The sequence below is a fragment of the Cydia splendana genome, chromosome 10 (assembly GCF_910591565.1).
Source record: "Cydia splendana chromosome 10, ilCydSple1.2, whole genome shotgun sequence".
Lineage (NCBI taxonomy): Eukaryota > Metazoa > Arthropoda > Insecta > Lepidoptera > Tortricidae > Cydia > Cydia splendana.
This window is the reverse complement of record NC_085969.1, coordinates 13,387,662-13,410,589: the sequence shown is the minus strand read 5'-3', so window position 1 is coordinate 13,410,589 and position 22,928 is coordinate 13,387,662. Positions and strand designations below refer to the sequence as shown.

Genomic DNA, 22,928 nt, shown 5'->3' with positions numbered 1-22,928 from the left:
AGGAAACAGAGGAGTACGAAACCTCGATTTTTGAGATTTTTACGCAGGATTTTTCGCCTTGTCCTTATCGCACTACTTTTAGGTGCCGCTTCCGTTAGCGAGACGGGTATATTTACCTAAAATATTTAAAACTCAGCTCCTGTTTCGTCTTAATACAAGAAAGCTTATTGAAGAGATATGGCGGGGTTCCATATTTAAGCACACTAAAGAGCAGACAAGCCAAATGCAGTTTACGACGGTGTTGCATTTTGAGGATCTTATGGCTGTTCAGAAATGGAGTCACGTGAGCTCTCAACGGAATATTGAAACAGAAGCGAGCACAGGCATTTTGAACACGTTGAATGAGTCTTTTTGTTTTTGCAAGAAGTCTAGGCCCAAACACTACATCCACATAGTTTAATTTTGATAGGACAAGTGATTCAACTAGTTGACAGCGGAGGTTTTCGCTTAAATATGGCCGAATTTTATATAAAACCTTAAGCTTGTAAAAACAACTCCTAATGGCCTCAGAGACATGATTTTCATAACGTAGTCCACAATCCATTATGAGACCCAAATTACGCGCCTCATACACCCTCTCAACCGGTGTACTCATTAACGTAACATCCGTTGATATACTGACACCAGCCAGTTGTTGCCTGCTGCCAAATACTAGGTATTTAGTTTTGTTTGGATTAAGCAACAGGCAGTTTTCTGTGGCCCATGATGCTATTGAGGTGAGATCTTGGTTTAATTTTTCTATAGCACTGTCAATGTCAGCCGGCTTACATGATATATAAATTTGTATGTCGTCTGCATATATGTGGTATTTGCAATGCGTGATGTGGGACCTTATATCTGCGGAGTATAATATGAACAGGAGTGGGCCGATCACCGATCCCTGTGGAACTCCTCTTGTTAAATCAGCTTTTTCGGATAAAAGTGAAGAACCGTCACTACAATATACTTTCACAATTTGTGATCGATTATGTAAATAGCTTTCAAACCACTTTACAGTTTTGTGATCAAAACCGTAAAAACTCAATTTCGAAAGAAGCAGATTTATATTCAGACAATCAAGTGCTCTTGAAAAATCGACTGAGACTGTTACTGCTCTACTGTAATCACTGATTACCATTTCCTACATGCATGCGTTATTTCGTTTGGAGGGCGCGCCCCAGTACGTAAAGATTGAAAGGAAAACGTTTCGGATATAATTCTGATACATCAAATAGACATTGGAGAATAAACCCTGGCTCGTCGTGTTCTCACTAGCCCGAGGGAGCGGCTGTCATACAAAACTTTAGCTCCGATAGCGGTCACGGCGACCAGAGAAAATCAGACATATCGACAGTCGGACTATTTACTCTTATACCATCGCTTGGGGCTTTCTGGAATCCCTCATTACATAGGTCAGTCTTTTGTAATGTCAAAATCTTGATTTTCATTATGAAAAATAAAATTATTGACCTAAGATTCTGAGTTACATGAGCCGAAAAGGCTCAAATTAGCGGTTGACCCCTCGAGGTTAGACGAGGGTTAAGTACATTTAATCTGGTATTACTTTTCTCTGGAGACTGAAAAAAATATCTGAGCAGTAAATCCATAGTACAATTTAAAATTCAACCTAGAAAAGTTATTGTAACTTTCTGTAATCATTTGGATCATTCAGTCTATAAAGTTTGTAATATTTTATTTACATCGTACCTAGTTGTTTGCAACAGCGATCTTTTGATGCTAAGATTTAATTTTCCCTTTGTGCCCTTGGGCATTGTGTGTCTTTACTGAATTGAAATGTAATTCTAATTCAATCTGATTATCTTTGCCCCGTTTACTTAACCTAATAGGATTTAGCATCAGCGGCCACGGGTGCGTCTTAATTTTTAAATAAATTTCCAATATAACGCCAACATTTCAGACAATTACCTACTTGAGAACCTCCAAATACTTTAAAATAGCGAAAACAGTTTTCTTTCGCGAAAAGCTATTGATCAAACCACTGAATCGATAATAATTCGCTCCGCCGCCGAATACTTACGACTTTTATCTGAAATGTTTCAGCTTTAACTCCTTTTCAAAGCCGTATTTTAAAATTCGAGAGGAAAACGATGGGCCGCATTTTAGCAACTTAGATTGAACAAGCAAAATCCCAACTCCACGGTATAGGTAACATTTTTTAAGCTTTAAATACTTTTTCGGTTGTATTAAAAATTATCACATTGATGTCACCAAAGGTTAAAAACTGTAAATTCATAGGCGTTGTTGAAGCATAATGAACTAGAAGAGATAACCTAAATGGCGGTTTGTTTGGGATAAGTTAACGAGGATGCTAATTAATATAAGCTGCAAAGTTTCGTAATTAAAATGGCAATAAGGTATATATATGCAATGGCTTGTATTTGTGATAATATTAACTACGTAACGTTGTTCCTTTATTACCTGACATGAGATTGATTAAATTATAATGAACATATAAAATAATGGGGTAGTAAAGGAAACTTTAATGACTAATTCATCGCATTTCTATAGCAAAATTATATTGTATCGGCATGACAGTTTCGCCGGAATCGCGTCATAATTTCCATACATTATTTAGGATTGGACTACTATCTAAGTAATGTACTTATGTCTATTTTCGCAGAATATAACAGATGGTCAAAATTGAAGGAGGCCTACATCTTAAGAATTGAAAGGGCTAAAAACAACAAGGAAGACGCAATACATCTCAATTTGATAACTTCAATTATTTAATGTGATGTGACGTCATCTAGAATACTAATACTTGCTTTAAACCAATAAATTAAACTATGAATTTTAAAGGTTTTTATTTGGATGTCTACATCAACACGTAACCATAACTCAATCCTGCCAACATACCATGCGAGTCGCCGACAGCATTCTGTCACCAGCCGACGCTCTGTGGCAAATAAATCACGAGCTCTTATTCCCGCCAGTCGTATTTATTTGTTTGGTTTCGAAATGTCCGCTTTAAGTGAGTTATTGCTGATCTTAGTTTAAATTTAATTGAGACCAGTATCATTGATATTAAATTTAATGTGCTGTGTCTGCTATTAATTTATATTTCAGTAAATCAAAAACGGAAATAATTCAGAATTAACAATACTTTCAACACCTTGCATATCTGCATAAAATGTTTGATTTTATTCAGCTTTTTACTTCATAGCTCATACTTACTACATATTCAACAAGCACATTACAATAACAGACATCTTGGGACCCTAATAAAATAAGCGTTTTTCAGGTATCTACCGTCGGGACACGAGTAAATCGATAGTCATTTACAACGACAGTGGGACCATTGCTCCTTGACACACAATATATCAGCAAATGCTACTCACGTCAGTAGTGTCGTGCTTCAGGGGCCCAACTTTCTAAAACTAATATACTTATTAATGTGTTGCACCAGGTTTTTTGACTGATATTATTAGTCTAATATTATTTGAAGAATGGATGGTTTGCCATTTCAGCAAATATTTACTTGATAAATGATCACGGGAATCACTCTCATTCGCTACATTTTTAGGACTGAAAACACAAAACATGGAGATTAAAAATATTCAACATGAAACTAAAACGTTGTTATGTTAAAATGCATATTATGCCACCAAAACCTCTGCAATATTTCCTCGAATCAAAAATATTTCAGTGTACGGACCATCACTACAAATTACACGTACTTGGGCACTAAAGTTTTACTCCCATCTTTGGAAATTGATCTTTACGGAGAAGAAGATAAGATTGTTTTTGTGCTGTGTTTGCAGCTTTGATATTGGGCATGTGTCCCTCAGGGCGGGCGCATTGATTTATAACTGCCTCTCCAGACTCTTCATTAGTGAAGATAACACCCAAACGTTTACATATTTCACAAGCTTGTTACATATTAACTGACAGATGAGTTTTACACGGTAGAACATTAAATGAAAGGAGAATGGGCACTTTAGTATGGGAAGTGTCCCATGGATGTGTGTTGTTGTCCCATATGTTGATCCGTATGATGCCATAACTTGCTTCGACCTTCAGCTTTGTGGGCAGTAGGCATCGCATAAATTAATGACAATATTAAGTTGCTCCTTTATGGATACTTCTGTGTCTAAATTAGAGATGCAACGGATAGTTGTTTGGCCGGATACAGGATGCCGGATATTCGGCCTGACCATCGGCCGAATATTCGGTATCCGGCCGCCGAATATTCGGCCGGTGGAACTATACCTACATTTCGGTTTTTCAGAGTCGCATTATCCAAGTTTTGACCTGTTTCGTAGTGAACTGGTTCGTAATGAGTACGCGGGCAAGTAAGTGGATTGTTAAATTGTTTAAAAATAATAAACGAGTAGGATTATAAACGTGACTGTATCTTATTCCAACTTTGTTTACTTCGAAATCAAGCAATGTTACTATCCGGTATCCGGCCGGATGTTCAAATAATGGCCGGATATGCCGGATACCAGATAGTAACTGAATATCCGGTGCATCTCTAGTCTAAATGTAAGGCTACCACCAGTTTAACACTGACATATTCGCTAGAGTGTGCGTAACTTACTTTCTATGCATCTCGCTCGTACTCGCATCTTATAGAAAGGGAAAAAACACATACATACCGGTCAAAATCATAACCCTCCTTTTGCGTTGCCGTAGTCGGGTAAAAAGATTTCTTTTAGAGCCTAAATGGAACTAAAATGTGATAGTTAAAGGTTCGCTAGGTATCTGTTTGTTCGTTTATCCCATGTGTTATTCTATCTGCCCGATTAGAACTTTAAAGGGGCCCACAGATTAACAGTCCGCCGGAGGGAATCGGCCCGTCAGTTAGAACAAAAAGTTGACAGTTCCGAACAACTGACAGGCAGATACCATCCGGCGGACTGTTAATCAGTGGGCCCCTTAAGATACGTCAAATATAAGGTCTAGATACGATATGGTTTAGATATGTCAGTATCAAAAGTGATGTTTTTGTTTGAAGAAACGTCACTTTTGACACTGACTTATCTAAACCATGTCGTATCTAAATAGACGTACCTATCTTAAAGTTCGAATCGGGCCGTAATAGGTTTCTTTTTAACAAGCTTTTATTAGGTCGACCTGTATGTAACTAAGATGTAATGGAATCTAAGGTAACTCATTTAACCATCTTCCAAGGATCGTAGCGTCATGAAAATTGGCAGCTGTATGTAGTTCTGATGACAATACAATAATATGGTACTGTCGAACTGATCTGATGATGGAGACAGGAGGTGGCCATAGGAACTCCGTGATGAAACAACGCAACCTAATTGTGTTAGGGGTTTTTAGAATTATCTCGATGAGTATTAGTTGTCTGTCGTAAGAAAAGTACAGTCAGCGATAAAAGCTTGTACCAAAAAATGAAATTTTTGCCAAAAACTTATTTCAATTGTAGTTACCAATAATTTGGTACTTATACTTTCAGGATCATTTGAAAGCTTTGTGAAACTACTTAGGCAAGTTCAAAGTTCATAAGATCCTTAATGAATAACTTCATATCTGCAATACGTATTACTATATTATTATTCATCTTTGCTTTACCACGTATTCTACGAATTCAGTAATTGCACTGAAAAGCATCTTACCTGAAGCTAAAAAGCACGTATAATTAAACTTAAAAGGAACACTTAATTATTCTCTTATATGCGGCGAGCTCTGAACTATCATATACGTAATTCCGTTTTCCCAGAAATCTGTCTCCACTGGAGAGTCATCATTAATAAGATTATTGCAGTATTTTCGTGCCCTAGGGCATAATAATGTCGATTCATAATGATGAATACGCCCCAAAATTACATGCTTCCCGAGGAAGACATATTAAGAGAAATAGGTCATATTTTTATTACTCATCAGCTTCATAATATTTTTGTTTTTCACTTTACTGTCGGAACGAAGCGTAAATAATGTTTGAGCCATGAATCTGTCTATTTCTTTAGCATCCAGATACTTTAATGTCGTAAAGGGTTTTCTCAACTCTCGATTCGCTACTTTAGGTTTGGTTTCAATAAGTAATAAATAATAAGAATAAAATATAATGAAATTGGTACTAATTAAATATGTAAACATTTTATGTATGAAATTTATTCTTTTGAAGCTTTTCATTTAACTTGATGAATAAGTATTATCATCATTTAAAAATATACAAAATAAAGAGCTTCTTTTTAAGATAATAGTTAATTTTACTTTTTCATTGATTTTAAACTCCAAACATCGAAGAAGCTTAATTAAATTAATTAGCATAAAATTGACAAAAATTAAAAATATCAAAAAGCAGCATTAATTTAAAAGATTCACCTAACTCGAAACTAAACAAAGACTATGCCACGACTGCTTTAGCAGTGTCAAACTGACATATTCGCTAGCGTGTGCGTAACTTACTTTCTATGCATCTCGCTCGTACTCGCATCTTATAGAAAGGGAAAAAAATAGCGAGATGTATAGAAAGTAAGTTACGCACACGCTAGCGAATATGTCAGTTTGACACTGCTAAAGCAGTCGTGGCATAGTCTTTGTTTAGTTTCGAGTTAGGTGAATCTTTTAAATTAATGCTGCTTTTTGATATTTTTAATTTTTGTCAATTTTATGCTAATTAATTTAATTAAGCTTCTTCGATGTTTGGAGTTTAAAATCAATGAAAAAGTAAAATTAACTATTATCTTAAAAAGAAGCTCTTTATTTTGTATATTTTTAAATGATGATAATACTTATTCATCAAGTTAAATGAAAAGCTTCAAAAGAATAAATTTCATACATAAAATGTTTACATATTTAATTAGTACCAATTTCATTATATTTTATTCTTATTATTTATTACTTATTGAAACCAAACCTAAAGTAGCGAATCGAGAGTTGAGAAAACCCTTTACGACATTAAAGTATCTGGATGCTAAAGAAATAGACAGATTCATGGCTCAAACATTATTTACGCTTCGTTCCGACAGTAAAGTGAAAAACAAAAATATTATGAAGCTGATGAGTAATAAAAATATGACCTATTTCTCTTAATATGTCTTCCTCGGGAAGCATGTAATTTTGGGGCGTATTCATCATTATGAATCGACATTATTATGCCCTAGGGCACGAAAATACTGCAATAATCTTATTAATGATGACTCTCCAGTGGAGACAGATTTCTGGGAAAACGGAATTACGTATATGATAGTTCAGAGCTCGCCGCATATAAGAGAATAATTAAGTGTTCCTTTTAAGTTTAATTATACGTGCTTTTTAGCTTCAGGTAAGATGCTTTTCAGTGCAATTACTGAATTCGTAGAATACGTGGTAAAGCAAAGATGAATAATAATATAGTAATACGTATTGCAGATATGAAGTTATTCATTAAGGATCTTATGAACTTTGAACTTGCCTAAGTAGTTTCACAAAGCTTTCAAATGATCCTGAAAGTATAAGTACCAAATTATTGGTAACTACAATTGAAATAAGTTTTTGGCAAAAATTTCATTTTTTGGTACAAGCTTTTATCGCTGACTGTACTTTTCTTACGACAGACAACTAATACTCATCGAGATAATTCTAAAAACCCCTAACACAATTAGGTTGCGTTGTTTCATCACGGAGTTCCTATGGCCACCTCCTGTCTCCATCATCAGATCAGTTCGACAGTACCATATTATTGTATTGTCATCAGAACTACATACAGCTGCCAATTTTCATGACGCTACGATCCTTGGAAGATGGTTAAATGAGTTACCTTAGATTCCATTACATCTTAGTTACATACAGGTCGACCTAATAAAAGCTTGTTAAAAAGAAACCTATTACGGCCCGATTCGAACTTTAAGATAGGTACGTCTATTTAGATACGACATGGTTTAGATAAGTCAGTGTCAAAAGTGACGTTTCTTCAAACAAAAACATCACTTTTGATACTGACATATCTAAACCATATCGTATCTAGACCTTATATTTGACGTATCTTAAGGGGCCCACTGATTAACAGTCCGCCGGATGGTATCTGCCTGTCAGTTGTTCGGAACTGTCAACTTTTTGTTCTAACTGACGGGCCGATTCCCTCCGGCGGACTGTTAATCTGTGGGCCCCTTTAAAGTTCTAATCGGGCAGATAGAATAACACATGGGATAAACGAACAAACAGATACCTAGCGAACCTTTAACTATCACATTTTAGTTCCATTTAGGCTCTAAAAGAAATCTTTTTACCCGACTACGGCAACGCAAAAGGAGGGTTATGATTTTGACCGGTATGTATGTGGGTATGTATGTATGTATGTTCATCTGTTCCCTCATAACTTCTAAAGTACTCATTATAATTTGACAAACGATTTGTCATTCGAATCGTCTTAATTGTCCGCTGGTTATAGGCTATATGACGTCACAAAAAAATGAACACGGCGCCCTCTAGAGGTCATAAAGTCACGAACCAAAAAAATTAAAATAAGTAATGATGACGTCTTGTATATAATTTGAAAGAGCTCAATTAGCACATTTCAAATATATACATTGTAGACTGTAGACGGTGAAAGGGGTGCAGGGAAGAAGAGTAGCAGGAGAAAAACACGTAAGTATGAGAAATGAAAGATAGGTAGCGGCCGCGAGGGACAGCGTCTGTGTGTGACAGTGGTCAGTTAGCAACTGATTCGGGTTGGATACAGGCATAGTCTAATAAAACATGGTCTTCCATTCCCAGAGTGACACGGGCCTACGTCACAACAACATGGCCGCTATATATAGCGCTATCGCTTATTATCATATAGCGCTGTCGCATGATGACGTAGGCCCGTGTCAGTTAGGTGACCTAGAAAAGACGGGAATGGAGTACCAGGCGGAGTATATTATTATACCATGGATACAGGTACGTATGCATCTATGCATCTAGGTATGTATATATAGTATTGCATGTCGCTCGCGCTCACCATTCAATACGTAAGTATAGATTTATTTATATAAGAAGTCATCATAATACAGAATAGGTAAGTAAAAAAGGTATATTTAGATATAAGTATAGGTAAGTATTAGTTTTAAGTTTCTTTTACAGGTTCTGTCGTCTACATACATATTGTTAGCTTTTGCACCCGAGTTTGCTTGCATGCACCCGATAAAGCATTAATTTATCGGGTAGGTAATTCGAACTACGAATCTACAAGCGCTCTGGATTCTATCCGCGTGTTACGCGACTACGGCGATACAAGAAGGTTTTTGCAAATCTTTGGCCGCTATATACATGGTGCTTTTTCAATGACCTGCAATATTTTATAACGTGAGTAGGTATAGAAGTCCAGATCAGCCACAATGTATAAAACAGCCAATTTTTTTACGAGATCGGGTTTGGTCCCATAGTAAAAGTTGCTTAGTACATATATTCACCTCGTAAAATATTGCAGGACAAAAAAAGCTTACTGAAACGTACCTATGTGACGCAACGGACTCGGTCCAAAAGACGCCCCCACACAAAAAGGCTCAGGCGTAGCCCGATGTTCGTGGCGCGCTGTACGCAGTCCAGAGCCGGGCGCCTTCTGCGCCTTCATACTAATAGAGTCAAACGTAGCCAAACGTACGGAGCACACTGTACGCATTCCAAAGCGGGGCACCAGGCGCCTCATACTAAAAGTGTCGGGCGTAACCCGACGTACGAGGCTCGCTGTACGCGTTCCAAAGCCGGGCGCCTTAGGCGCCCTCATACTAAAGGAGTCGGGCGCAGCCCGACGTACGAGGTTCGTTGTACGCGTTCCAAAGCCGGGCGCCTTCGGCGCCCTCATACTAAAAGAGTCGGGCGTAACCCGACGTACGAAGCACGCTTTACACGTTCCAAAGCCGGGCGCCTTCGGCGCCCTCATACTAAAAGAGTCGGGCGTAGCCCAACGTACGAGGCTCGCTGTACGCGTTTCATACTAAAAGAGTCGGGCGTAGCCCGACGTACGAGGCACGCTGTACGTGTTCCAAAGTGTTCCGACGTACGAGGTACTCGGCGCCTATGCCAAAGGAGTCGGGCGTAGCCCGATTTATGCGGCGCTCTGCGTGCATTTCTGTACTGAGGACGCCCTCTCAAAAGTAATATAAAGTGACTTCAAATAGTAACGAAATCATGACCCCAAAATTTATTAAATAAAAATAAGTTCAAAAACTAAAACCCGACTACTACAAATCGCGCTTTAAAAAGTATGAAACAAGATAGAATTCGTATCTGAAATTATCAAACAGGAAATATTATAAATGTTATCATTTTTTTAATAAAAAAATACAACGTAATATAATTAACTATTTTTTTTATATATTTACAGAGATATTCAAAGGATCGCCATGCTCGTATGCCACGATTATAAATAAATAATTTCAGATACGAATTCTATCTTGTTTCATACTTTTTAAAGCGCGATTTGCAGTAGTCGGGTTTTAGTTTTTGAACTTACTTTTATTTAATTTTGATGTTCCAATCCGCTTCCGATACAATTTTCATTAGAGAATCGAGCTTTTGGTAGAAGGAGGAAAAACAACAGCTGAGTCCGTAGCAGGTGCTACGTAGCGTTATTACTATGCGGGGATTGGCTACGAACCCTTTTTCCCTTCGCCTCATAACTGGACTCACACAGAGAGATACAAACCCAAAACAAAAATGATACATCGAAGAAAATGTAGGTATATTTGACTTCGTTACTAACGCTTAGCGTGCTTGACATATGAAATATGATGGGATTGAGAAAGGGGCGGCTAGCAAGCGGCTAGTACATAGGTCACTAGATAAGTTTTGCAATAGACAAATATGTACCAAAGAGATGGCCTATCACATATACTTTTTTTTTAATTATATTTCCATAAACAATGTTTTTGCAATTGCAATTTACTTTCTTTTACATCTAGTTATTCACTGGTCGCTGCGCCATTAAGTAGTAGTAGTCATTTCAGTGTTTGTACATAATTATGATTTCACTAATCTTAATTTTTTATTACCCGAGCCGCGAGTATTTCGGATAATAATAATGACACATCAAAGACCCAGATGTTCATGAACGAATGAACTTAACATGATGTCTATGGAATCGTGAATAGGAAAGTAGTAGATGAAAACTGACAGCCCGTTCTTATATTTATTTTCCTTTTCCGTGTACCGTAAAATGGGGTGAGTGGGGTAAAAAAACTGAAATTCAAACCTCGATAACATTTTATTTTTACATATGAAAACTGAATGGTGTATTGGTGTATATAATAAGTGTTCCGGACGTTTGTATTTTAGTTTTTATTTTATTTTGGGTAGTTCCATTTCATAACTTTGACGATAAAGAGGAAAACCCACCTCACCCCGTAGTGCTTCGTATTTGGGGTGAGAGGGGTTTTCATACAAAGGTGATTTAGGAAGATTGTTGGATCGATTTTTTTTTATTATGCGTATTACTATAGCTCCATTTTAAATTGGAATACATTATTTTTGTAGCAGTAGCCTTAAAATCCCTTCTCACACCCCTCTCAAACCTTCTCTCCCCATTCATAACCCACCTCTCTCGGCGAAACCTAATCACCCCGTTTTACGGTACACAATGAACAACAGCTGGGTTAAGCCGTCATTTTTACCAAGTGTTTAGTAAAATGGAATATTCAACAGTTTGTAAAACAAGTTTTTTCTTGACAAGAACATAACAATGTCAGCTGACAAACATGGCGGTTAATCCCCTTAAATATTCATGAAACTTAGCAAACCTCTATTAAATGTTTATTTCTCTTTACAGAATCATGTCGAAATGACGAATAAGAACAAACAATTATCAACGACTCGTTAGACATGACAGACGTTTATGAATAACGCTAAACTGTTTCAAATCTGACGCCACGTCATTCAGTAATATTTGTCGTGGTGTAAACTAGTACTTTGCCCCAAAAGAGACCTCGCGACACGGCCCGATACGAGCATTAAGATACGTCATTTAATAGATCTAGAAACACTGACACATCTAATCCATATCAATTCTAGTTCTATTAATTGACGTATCTTAAAGTTCGTATTGGGCAGACATACATTTTGTTTATTCTAGTTTATTACTTCAACTTTTGCGGTGCGCGTGCCGCGATCGCTGCCGGGGACCATCATCCTCGAGTGCGCCGACTTCTGGCCGAAGGGTGTCGTGTTTCAGAGGTTCCGGGGCAAACTGCCGAATCCGACGAGACGATTCAACGGAACCACGCCGTTTTGTCGCCAAAATAGTGTTTAGTTTTAAGTTTTATGTAATTTATATGTATTTTTTATGTAAGGTTTATCTATGGGCCTTTGTTGCTTGATAATAAACGAATTTTGATAAGGTTTTTTGATTTTGATTAGTATTATTAAGTAGTTACTTATCTTCCAGGCCGATCCTTTGTTTTACATTAGGAAAACAGTAGCTATACGAGTATATACACAGGCGGCAGCACATCCGTTAAATGGATGCACGCCGGACTCCAAGCACTTTCAGGACTCTCGAATAAATCCACTTCCTATAATTGAAGCATGCGCATATGAGGTGCAGAAAATTCATGCTAAATTATTTATGTCGTTATTTTTAACAGACACTTTTCAAATTTCTTAAACGAGTTAAATATGTTTATATGACTAAGCACTAATAATCCGGATCTAAAATCAGTGCTATATTGGAATTAAATATGATTTCAGTAGTTAAGTACTTCGTCTAAATGAGGTTAAAAATTACGATTTGGGCTTTGAAGGGAAGGGAATAGTATTATAGTTCGTGTTAACGAGGATTTCGCCTTATTGAGGTTTCACTGTACCGTTAGAGTGTCGAGGTATGTTCGAGTCAGCGAGGTTCCACTGTGCCTTTCTTCCTAGCTGCGTTAGCTATACAAAGATGTTTGCGAGATCGTGTACACGCGGACGTAGTCACACAAATATGTAGAAGCCTTTTGTAAATGGTTCGTTTGTTGTCAATTGTTGTAAGTCGTGCTAAATATTCCATCCGATATGGTTTTAAAGTCTAATAATGCAAAATATTATCAAGTTGTCTGTACGGAGTTCTTTACATTTATAAATACCTACTTCTATTTTACGCCACATTACTCGATCCTATATACTGCCCCATCTGCACACTGCCAATACGACGCATGCTCATTTTGCCATCCATGCCACAACTCATTTGCTTCATTTGAGCTCGATAACACAAAATATATACATTTTCCGTACCTTTCTGTGAAGCATCGACATATAAATTTATTATTGGCTAAGGCTAGTCATTATTTTATTGTTGTTGGCTTTCTCCGTTGAGCAGCCATCCCGAAGGCTCATGAAACAATTCTCAATATGTTTCAGATATTCGACTTGTAAGCTAAGTGGCCCATTAAAGATATATTTATTCCGTTTGTATTCATTTGTCGTCCGATCCTGATTTCTACTTAGTACTTACTAATTTTCAGGTTTTTACAGATAAGACAGGAATAAACGTTGACAAAAATATTAAAATTATACAGACATGTGAATCCTAGGAGTTCACACGTCATACCATTTACCACAAACGCTTTGCAAATGCTTTATCTAAGGCATAATGCTAAATACAACTGCACTAAGTAGTATTGTCTAGGCTTAGATTGTAAAGGTAAATAGGCAAAGGTAAACATATATAAGTTGACTGTGATTCCGTCAGGTCACTCTTGTGGTCAAATACATTTCCTTTTAGTAGTGTAACACCACACAAGTCTCCAGGTCTGTAACTTATAATTATTTAGGTGGGTTTACATGTACTTATAAAGAAAAGTAAAGTGAGACGCAGCCAAGTGCGGAAGCTTCAATTTGTTTTCCTATCGAGCTAACTTTTAATCATGTAGCCCATTAAATTAGCAAGGTCACTGGTTTGGGACTTAAACTTAAAGAATAATTTAACGGAAAGGCATGTTTATCAGTATTTTTTACCTAACTTACACACATAACTAGCATTTAACTTTTTCGTCTTGTAGTTATATCACACTTAAATTATCAAATACTTACCTATATTTCCGAAGTATCTAGAATTCTAGATAAACCGTAGTGGGACAGCTAAATTTGCAATCGAGATTTATTATAAATTTAATACCTATATAAGTTATTTTTGACGTTCTCACTTGCCTTTTTTTTCTTTTGAATCTTTATAAAGTCTTTATGGTGACCGATTATTTTCAATTATTTGTTTTTTGACTTTGTTATATTATAATCTGAAGCTTTTCCAAATATAATTTCGAGTAAATTAAGGTTTCTTAAAAGTATGTAGAGTTAGACCAAGAAAAGTCTGCAGGGATTGTGATAGCCCTATGAAATTATGACGTATAAATAACACTTGCACTGCGTGGGCTATCAAAATCGCTGCAGTCTTTTGTTGGTCTAACTCTAACAGTTAGGTACCTATGTACCTACTTAAATGTTATGTCTGTTCAAAAGCAAAATGAAGTGTGGTATCCTGATCCTGATTCTATCTGTGATCGCGACAGCGTCGGCCATGATATCCTTGGTAGATTTATTCAAAAAGGAGTGGGAAAGTTTCAAGGTAACATTATGTTAACATTAAAGATTTATTTAGAAAATATAAAAATATACTATAATCTGTATATTTTGCTTTAGCAAACGCACAAAAAAGTTTACAAGTCGGTGGCAGAAGAAATGCGTCGCATGGAAATATATGCTCTGAACAAATACAATATAGTCCAACACAACGAGCTCTTTGAACAAGGACAGGTTTCCTTTAAACTTAAAGTGAACAAATACTCCGACATGGAACATGTAGAATTTAGCAATATCATGAATGGTCTCATCTACCATGCTGAGTGAGTTAAGTCGCAGCTAATGTCATTAAATTGGTTATTTACTTAATTATTTACTTGAGTTTTTCTCCGAGACAGGAGAAATTAATTGTTAGAGGAAATTTTATAGCTTAAGTATATAGAAGTACGCGATTATTTTACGTTATAGTAGTTAGTAGATAATAATGTGTAAAAATATGTATGTGGATGTATGTTCAAATGTGAAACTCAAAGTGTTTTTTGTGACGGGACTAAAGAGATCCAGGCGAATTGAAAAACGTGACTCTCGAAAATAAACGTAATATTCGTTTAGTAGTATATATATTGTATGTAAATAAATAAAACAAAAAACGTAATATAGATATTTTGCCAAGGTTACAATTTTTAGATTGCTCGCGCAATCTTTTTGTAAAGCTGAGTTAGTGTATTATCTTGATTTAACTTGGGTAACTATTTTAGATAGTTGATAAAAAGGTAAGTTATTCAAGTGGGTATAATTGACTAAAACCTAAGAATTATATTGAGATTAAATTTTGAATTCTTAGCGACAATTCCACAAGTCACGGTTCACGTGTTACAAGAGCAGCTACGAACCTTCCGGATCAGGTGGACTGGCGTGTCAAGGGAGCAGTGACGGCCGTGAAGGACCAGGGAAGTTGCGGATCCTGCTGGGCCTTCAGTACCGTGAGTCAAACATAATTCTACTCTTATCGCCACTTGCACCATTCACTAACCCGGGGTTAACCGATTAAACCTGGAGTTGTCATGATTATCAGTACAATTTGACACAGGGTTGGTGCAAGTGGCGCTTAGTCAATTATCTTTAACCTTCAACTTTCTGGCACATAATATTCTGATGTACCTATGTAACTATTAATGCTTTTTCCCGCCTATAGTACTCTTAATTTGACACTGGGTTAACGGTTTAATAGCTTAACCCCGGGTTAGTGGGATGGTGCAAGTGGCGCTTTAGGAGAACGAGTTTGTGATGAGCTACCATTGAATTTGTCTAGGTGGGGTCTTATGAAGATAACTACTTACGCTTAGATTAGATAGATCTGTATATACCTATAAAATACACTGTTTAATCTCTTTAATTTTTTCTACTGGAATAAAATCCTTGTTTTGCATAAATAGCCTTCGTTAAAACCAGAATTAAGATAACTTTGTCAGCTATAAAAAAGCTCTAACTCCGATAATTTCTTGGACAAACAGACGGGTGCTCTCGAAGGCCAGGTTTACATCAAACATAATCGCTTGACATCCCTATCGGAGCAAAACTTGGTCGACTGTGCGGGCAATTATGGGTGCCATGGCTGCCAGGGCGGTTGGATGAACAGCGCCTTCTCGTTCATTAAGGATAATGGCGGGATTGACACTGAGGATTCATATCCCTATCAAGCGAAGAATGACCAATGCAGGTAAGAGTCTAAGCATGCATTAAACAAGGTGGCCTATATTATCAGTCAACAATATAGACTGTACAAGTGTACAATATCCACACTAAACTCTCTCTCTCTCTCTCTCTTCCTAGCTCACATGGTGGTGGGGTCAGTTTTCCTGCTTAACCTATCCGCCTCTCTATTGCTCGAATATGCAGGAGCGGTATTTGGTATGCCCTCAGATTACATCAGCGGTTATTAGCTCTACGGCAGATTTGGCTGACCAACTGCCTAAAACCTAGTAACCTTCACTAAATTCTTTATTAATCAATAATTGAAAAAATATAATTCCATAGGTATAATGCTAAAAACTCAGGCGCTACTAACAATGGATACAAGACGATCCAGAATGATGAAGATAAACTGAAGGAGGCGGTAGCTAACATTGGACCCATAGCAGTAGCCATAGACGCCGGCCACGCATTCCAGCACTACGCAGATGGAGTGTACTATGAAAAAGATTGCTCTTCATCTAAACTCAATCATGGGGTAAGCTTAACACCATTGTACATAAATACTGTAATTTAGACATTTTGAGAGTAAAGATGCTTTTCTATGTTCATGATTTTTAATAACAATAATGTCGGCAGCATTATTGCAGTGCAGTGCTTCAATATTGCGGCGCGACATTGCTGCAGAAAATGTCAAAATCAATATTAATGCCCGAATTTTTGTCATTTTTGATATCATTGCAGCAATGTCGCACCGAAATACTGCTGAAGTAACGCTGGTGCAGTCTGAATCCGTATGTTACCTTAAGTATCTTGCGAAGTTATGTGAGTAATTTTGTCAGGTCCTGGTTGTGGGCTACGGCACGGACACGAACGGCGGTGACTATTGGCTCGTGAAGAACTCCTGGAGCAAGGGATGGGGTAGGGATGGCTACATCAAGATGGCGCGCAACCGTAATAACAACTGCGGCATCGCTAGCGCCGCTTCTTATCCAACTGTTGAATAATTGTTATTGTGGAAGTTAATTATAGTTCTGAACGACATTTAGACCAAAGCTTTTTTTTTCTGTGCGTTTCTTTAGTCTCACGAATGCGACATCATAATCAAAATTTCATTCTAAATTATAACCTCAACGTGGTGTTTTTTGTTGTCGCGAAGCGCCGGAATTTCCGGCCCGGCCCCAGCTCGGTCTAGCGTGAATCGTCCTTTAATCTTGTACAAACCCATATTTTTCAAAAAAGATTCCAAGGCTCGCTAATCTATAGAAAATATACATATTTATATTAAATTAGTAATGGACGTTTGTCTTTCAACTACCGCAAGCCAAATATATAATAGAATCGTTTCAGTTTTAGTTCAGTTCCACGTAGACGTTACGATATAAACAATTTTCCTTATATATTATGAATCTGCTAACATTCTAAATCAGTGTCAATACGTAAAGCCTGGCAGTTCACACGTCATTCCATTCATCGTAAACCACATGCTTGAAACAAATTTATTATCTAAATCTTCAATGCCAAAGAGAAGTGTTTATCTGAATACAAGACTAATAAGTATAAACATGTATATAAGTAGGTTTTGATACGAAGCGGTCACCATTTCAGTGTCAGAGGGCACAACTGTTCAAGTAGGTATAGAAAGTCGACTGTACCGGTATCAACTTTGATTCAAACATAATTTTAAAGGTAAATGCTTTTTTTTATAATTTGTTTAAAAATTACATACCTATATCCGATAGCCGTTTAACTAAATATTATATTTATTAGTATTGTTATTGTTCACTATTTTTGTTGATACAATTACAATAAATTACATTAAATAATAAAAATTAAATATAAGTAATACAAACAACAATAAATAAAGCCGAAAATTATATAAATTTATATTGTTTGTTACTTATCTCTTACTCTATCCTGTGCATTGTCAAAATGTTTCAAATAAATAGGTATATACAGCAAATACAATGAAGGGTGCGTTCTTGCTTGTATTTGTGATGGCCACGGTGATGGCGGTCTCTGTAGACGACTTGGAATCATTTGGGAATTTCAAGGTAAACTAATATTTATAATTAATTAATTACTGTGACTTATGTAATCAAATGTCTTATGTATGGAGCGGTGGTGGCCGAGTGGATATGACATCCGACTTTCAATCCGGAGGTCGCGGGTTCAAATCCTGGCTCGTACCAATGAGTTTTTCGGAACTTATGTACGAAATATCATTTGATATTTACCACTAGCTTTTCGGTGAAGGAAACCATCGTGAGGAAACCTGCATACATCTGCGAAGAAATTCAAAGGTGTATGCGAAGTCCCCAATCCGCATTGGGCTAGCGTGGGGACTATAGCCCAAGCCCTCTCGCGCATGAGAGGAGGCCTGTGCCCAGCAGTGGGACGTATATAGGCTGAAATGATGATGATGATGAATGATGTAATCAAATTATAAATCAGGATTATCAGTCTATTTATTGGCATGTTAGATTTTTTTAATCTAAAAAAATATATATTTATCCTATTATTGAAATATTTACATACAATATTTTTAAACTGTGCTGCAACGCTGCAAATGCCAGTTAAGTAGAATAGCGTAGATAGAATTTTGAATCGCTTTCATCAACTCCAATTATTACCTATTTTAGTTAGAGCATAAGAAACACTATAAATCAGCGGTGGAAGAAATGCGTCGCTTGCAAATTTACGTTAAAAATCAAATGAAGATTATGCAGCACAACATGCGGTTCGAGCAAGGACAGGTTTCCTACAGTCTCAAGCTGGACCAGTACTCTGACTTGGATGACGACGAGTTTGAGCGTAATATGTACGGTGCTCTCCCCGATATCGAGTAAGTTGAAGTCTATTTGGGTCAAACAGATCACTGTGTTATGTCTTTCCTGTAGACATACACAAGAGTTAAGGGCTATAAAGGTTAATTTTCTTATTTAACCCTTATCCACGTGAAAAGATCCTCCTTTTATTTAGAGAACTATGATAAAATCATTGCTTACATGCCCACAAGCTGTTAACTATTGCCCACAGGAGAGAAAAATGTACTGTTCGCGCGAACACACTAGTTTTCTCTCCTGTGGGCAATAGTTAACAGCTTGTGGGCATGTAAGTAATGATTTTATCATAGTTCTTTAAATAAAAGGAGGACCTTTTCACGTGGATAAGGGTTAAATAAGAAAATTAACCTTTATAGCCCTTAACTCTTGTTCTAAAGACCTAACACAGTGATCTGTTTGACCCATTTAACCGACTTCAAAATAAGAGGAGGTTATCAATTTGAATTGAATTTTGCAATTGTTAAAACGATGGATAAACACCGATTCCTTTTATAAAACGTGACTCAGGGTGTCAAATAATATTTTAATGATTTCTCCTTAGTGACAATTTTACACAACACGAACCAGCTTTCAACGATCGTACGTCATCATTTGCTAATATTCCCGATTACGTGGACTGGCGGGAAAAGGGAGCAGTGACTGAGGTCAAGACGCAGGGACACTGCGGCTCCTGCTGGGCCTTCAGCACCGTAAGTACCAATATGTAGCTTTTTTTAAGGGTAAAGATTCTCACGAATTCTCCGCCAAAGAGCCACTCCCATGCAATCGAAACACAAATAATGTACTTATGGAAATAGTCACACGACTTTTCGTAGAATCTGTCGTCCCAATTCAATTTTTCTTTCCGTTTGGTGTTTTTCGATTTACGATTGTCTTGGCTACCTTGGCATCTTGGCTAAGCCCCTGTACTTTAAGAAGATTCTCCCCTGCTACCCGGGGGCCACGGAACGCACGCTCAATGGTGGTAGCCGACGTCAGCTACGAGCGTGCATGCTCGGAGCGTCAGTTTTGTACCCGAGGCTAACGCCTACTACTTGCACGCACGCACGTATATTAACATATACCTACTGCCGAGCTTGTATACTGTCGATACTATATTTTTCTCCTTACAATAGGAGGTCCTTACAATCAACTGAGAAAAAGATATCAAGTTCGCTGAAAAGAGCTAACGCTCAAAATCGACACAAATGCAAAACGGTTCTGCAAGCCCTGGGCGGCGATTTTTGAAATTCGATCGCTCGATTTCGTCACTCGAAAATCGGTGGAAAACGGCGAAATGCTAATTTTTGAAATACAAGCGATAGAAATTTGGAATCGAGTGGTATTGACCACTCGTTTTCAATTTTATTAGTAGAATTTAAATGCCTAGTAGCGGAGATATTATTTAACGAAATGCACGAAATCGAGCGGTCGAATTTCAAAAATCGCCCCCTTGGCCCGCTAATCAGGAATATTAAAAGAAATAATGATTATTATGATGATAATTCAATTTTACTAACACTTATGTACTAGTACTCGTAACTATACTTACAAGAGATCTTTTTTTTTTCCAAGTAATTATTCAAGTGTATTTCAGAACTGTTTTCTGCTTAACAGACGGGGGCTCTTGAGGGCCAAGTTTTTATCAAGACTAATCGTTTGATATCTCTATCAGAGCAAAACTTGATCGATTGTACGAGCAACTACAGATGTCGTGGGTGCAGGAGCGGATGGATGAATAATGCTTTCCAGTACATTAAGGACAATGGCGGGATCGATACTGAGGCCTCATATCCATATGAAGCGAAGAATGGCCAGTGCAGGTAAAATAATACGCAGTCTGTATTAACAACAAACTAATTCCATACATCTTGTAGTGATGCAATCTCAACTGTTATAAATGTTAAATGCCCAAGGGGCGGAGGGTGTATCACAATGCATATGAAAAAGATCTAAGTACAAAACAAAAACATGATATCTTTAGCCTCTGCGAATGACTGCGCCTTTCATGAGGAGACACATACTACGTACAATGCTATTATCATCACTCTTCATAAAAACTATTTAAATCTCATATTTCCATTTTTACAGATATGATCCCGAGAATTTAGGCGCAACCAACAAAGGATACGTAACAATTCCGAGGGACGAAAACAAGTTGAAAGAGGCGGTAGCAACTGTTGGCCCTATATCTGTAGCCATTAACTGTTTGCCGTCAATCCACCATTACGGCGACGGAGTATACTATGAAGAGAATTGCAATCCTAACAAACACAACCATGCGGTAAGCATAAAGAATGACTCACACGTTAGACCGGGCCGTGTCCGGGCCGGAGCTTGTGAGTCATCCTTAAATATCCAAAGGAACATTTATAGTTTCACCGTGTCCAGTCCTATCGTTCATTTGCGGCGCATCAGCTATGTCATACCTATAAATCTTTAAGTACCGTAAAATGGGTATAGTAAGGATTGCGAGGAGAGTCGGCTTATGAATGGGGAGACAAGGGATGACAGGGGGCTGAGATGGTTTTTAAAGGCTACAGCTACCTAAATAATATATTCCTATTACAAATGGAGTTATAGTAATATTCATAATAAAAAAAAATCGATTCAACAACGTTTCAAAATCACCTTTTGTATGAAATCCCATCTCACCCCAACTACGAGGGACTACGGGGTGAGGTGGAATTTTGTGTTTATCGTTAAATGTAAAAATAAAATGTTATCGAGGTTTGAATGACAGTTATGTCCCTACTCACCCCATTTTACGGTACATTTCATTTTCTTCTAGAGAACAAATCAAAATCATAAAAAATTTTGATTTGTGATTTTTTAAGTAGGTAGTCAAACTACGGAAAGCTATTGGAGGACTTGGTATTTTTTTCTTTAGTACACGACATCTGTGTCAGTTTATAATTTCATACAATTAAATCTCTGTGACAAGGTACATAGGAGCCCAGAATCTAAGTTAGTTCCCCCCCCACCCCCACCCCCTCCTTCAATCCACATAACAATGTATCTTCAAGGTCGAAATATCCAAGTACTGGTACGGGAGCCATGGGTAGAAAAGTGCTAATTGATAAAAAAACCCAAAGTTGTACAAATATGACCTCATGAAAGTCTCAGGGAGCACATGCATGTTGTTGGCTGATAGAAACATAGATACTATAGACAATGGACATTATTTTAGGGGTGATAAGATTGATAATGGCACTTATTAAAGTTGACCCATGTCCACAGGTACTAGTTGTGGGATACGGCACAGACGAGAACGGAGATGACTACTGGATTGTGAAGAACTCCTGGGGCAAGAGATGGGGTCGTGATGGCTACATCAAGATGGCGCGGAACCAGGACAATAACTGCGGTATAGCCAGCAGCGCCTCATATCCCCTTGTCTGATTCCGAGAACATCATCGGCTAACGTTGCTAACCCCTGAATTCCATTAAATGGAGGTTAGAAGTTTTCCATTTTTTTTTTTTCTATTATGGCTTTTGGAACGTTAGCCAATGTCAAGTTGTGAAGGTATTAAAAGTTAGGGAAACAAGGAATTAGGAAATACGGATAAGACGAAAATTTGGAAAGGAAAGGATTGGATTTACTGTAATATATATAATTATAATATTATAAACTATATTTTTATATCATTCTTTTCTAAAAATACTGATATGATTTTATAAATATCATACGAGTTGCTAAATAACAAACAAATTATGGATGTAGGAAATGGGATGCGTAATGATTCAAGGCTGGAAAGGAAATCAGACCGATCATGAAGAGAGCATGCAAAGAAAATATGGTTCAGATCCCCGTAGTCACCACAAGGACAATGAGGATCCGGCTTTTTATTTATTCTGTGTAAATGCTCCGGGGAACAAACATGCCCCAGGCGCATTCTACACAAAACAGAAGTTACAGTTTTCGAAAAAAACATTTTGTTAAACCATGGTTTCCTTGGAATTGACGGCTGAATATGCCTATAATGTTTA

At 37.3% G+C, this 22,928-nt stretch overlaps 2 protein-coding genes across 3 annotated transcripts; both read left to right on the top strand.

The window, feature by feature from the left end:
• The first annotated feature begins 13,544 nt into the window (after positions 1-13,544).
• LOC134794336 (procathepsin L-like) lies at positions 13,545-17,134 on the top strand. 2 transcript variants are annotated; one of them, XM_063766127.1, is made up of 7 exons: positions 13,545-13,676; positions 14,362-14,467; positions 14,542-14,744; positions 15,266-15,404; positions 15,936-16,141; positions 16,459-16,651; positions 16,956-17,134. In XM_063766127.1, exons 2-7 carry the CDS (start codon positions 14,366-14,368, stop codon positions 17,118-17,120), a joined length of 1,008 nt encoding a protein of 335 aa, XP_063622197.1. In that variant the 5' UTR covers positions 13,545-13,676; positions 14,362-14,365; the 3' UTR covers positions 17,121-17,134. The 2 variants fall into 2 exon arrangements, with proteins under 2 accessions (XP_063622197.1, XP_063622198.1); XM_063766128.1 differs by having other exon boundaries at positions 13,629-13,653.
• A 945-nt stretch (positions 17,135-18,079) lies between these two features.
• LOC134794337 (procathepsin L-like) lies at positions 18,080-22,406 on the top strand. The gene is made up of 6 exons (XM_063766129.1): positions 18,080-18,167; positions 18,756-18,958; positions 19,501-19,648; positions 20,556-20,761; positions 21,030-21,222; positions 22,179-22,406. Exons 1-6 carry the CDS (start codon positions 18,081-18,083, stop codon positions 22,338-22,340), a joined length of 999 nt encoding a protein of 332 aa, XP_063622199.1. The 5' UTR covers position 18,080; the 3' UTR covers positions 22,341-22,406.
• Positions 22,407-22,928: the final 522 nt, after the last annotated feature.

Bases quoted from the DNA above. Each gene is read 5' to 3' on its own strand.
- LOC134794336 (XM_063766127.1), top strand. From the start codon at position 14,366: ATGAAGTGTGGTATCCTGATCCTGATTCTATCTGTGATCGCGACAGCG. The intron at 14,468-14,541 runs GTAACATTATGT...ATTTTGCTTTAG, and splicing joins AGGAGTGGGAAAGTTTCAAG to CAAACGCACAAAAAAGTTTA. The intron at 16,142-16,458 runs GTAAGAGTCTAA...ATAATTCCATAG, and splicing joins GCGAAGAATGACCAATGCAG to GTATAATGCTAAAAACTCAG.
- LOC134794337 (XM_063766129.1), top strand. From the start codon at position 18,081: ATGAAGGGTGCGTTCTTGCTTGTATTTGTGATGGCCACGGTGATGGCG. The intron at 18,959-19,500 runs GTAAGTTGAAGT...ATTTCTCCTTAG, and splicing joins GGTGCTCTCCCCGATATCGA to TGACAATTTTACACAACACG. The intron at 20,762-21,029 runs GTAAAATAATAC...CCATTTTTACAG, and splicing joins GCGAAGAATGGCCAGTGCAG to ATATGATCCCGAGAATTTAG.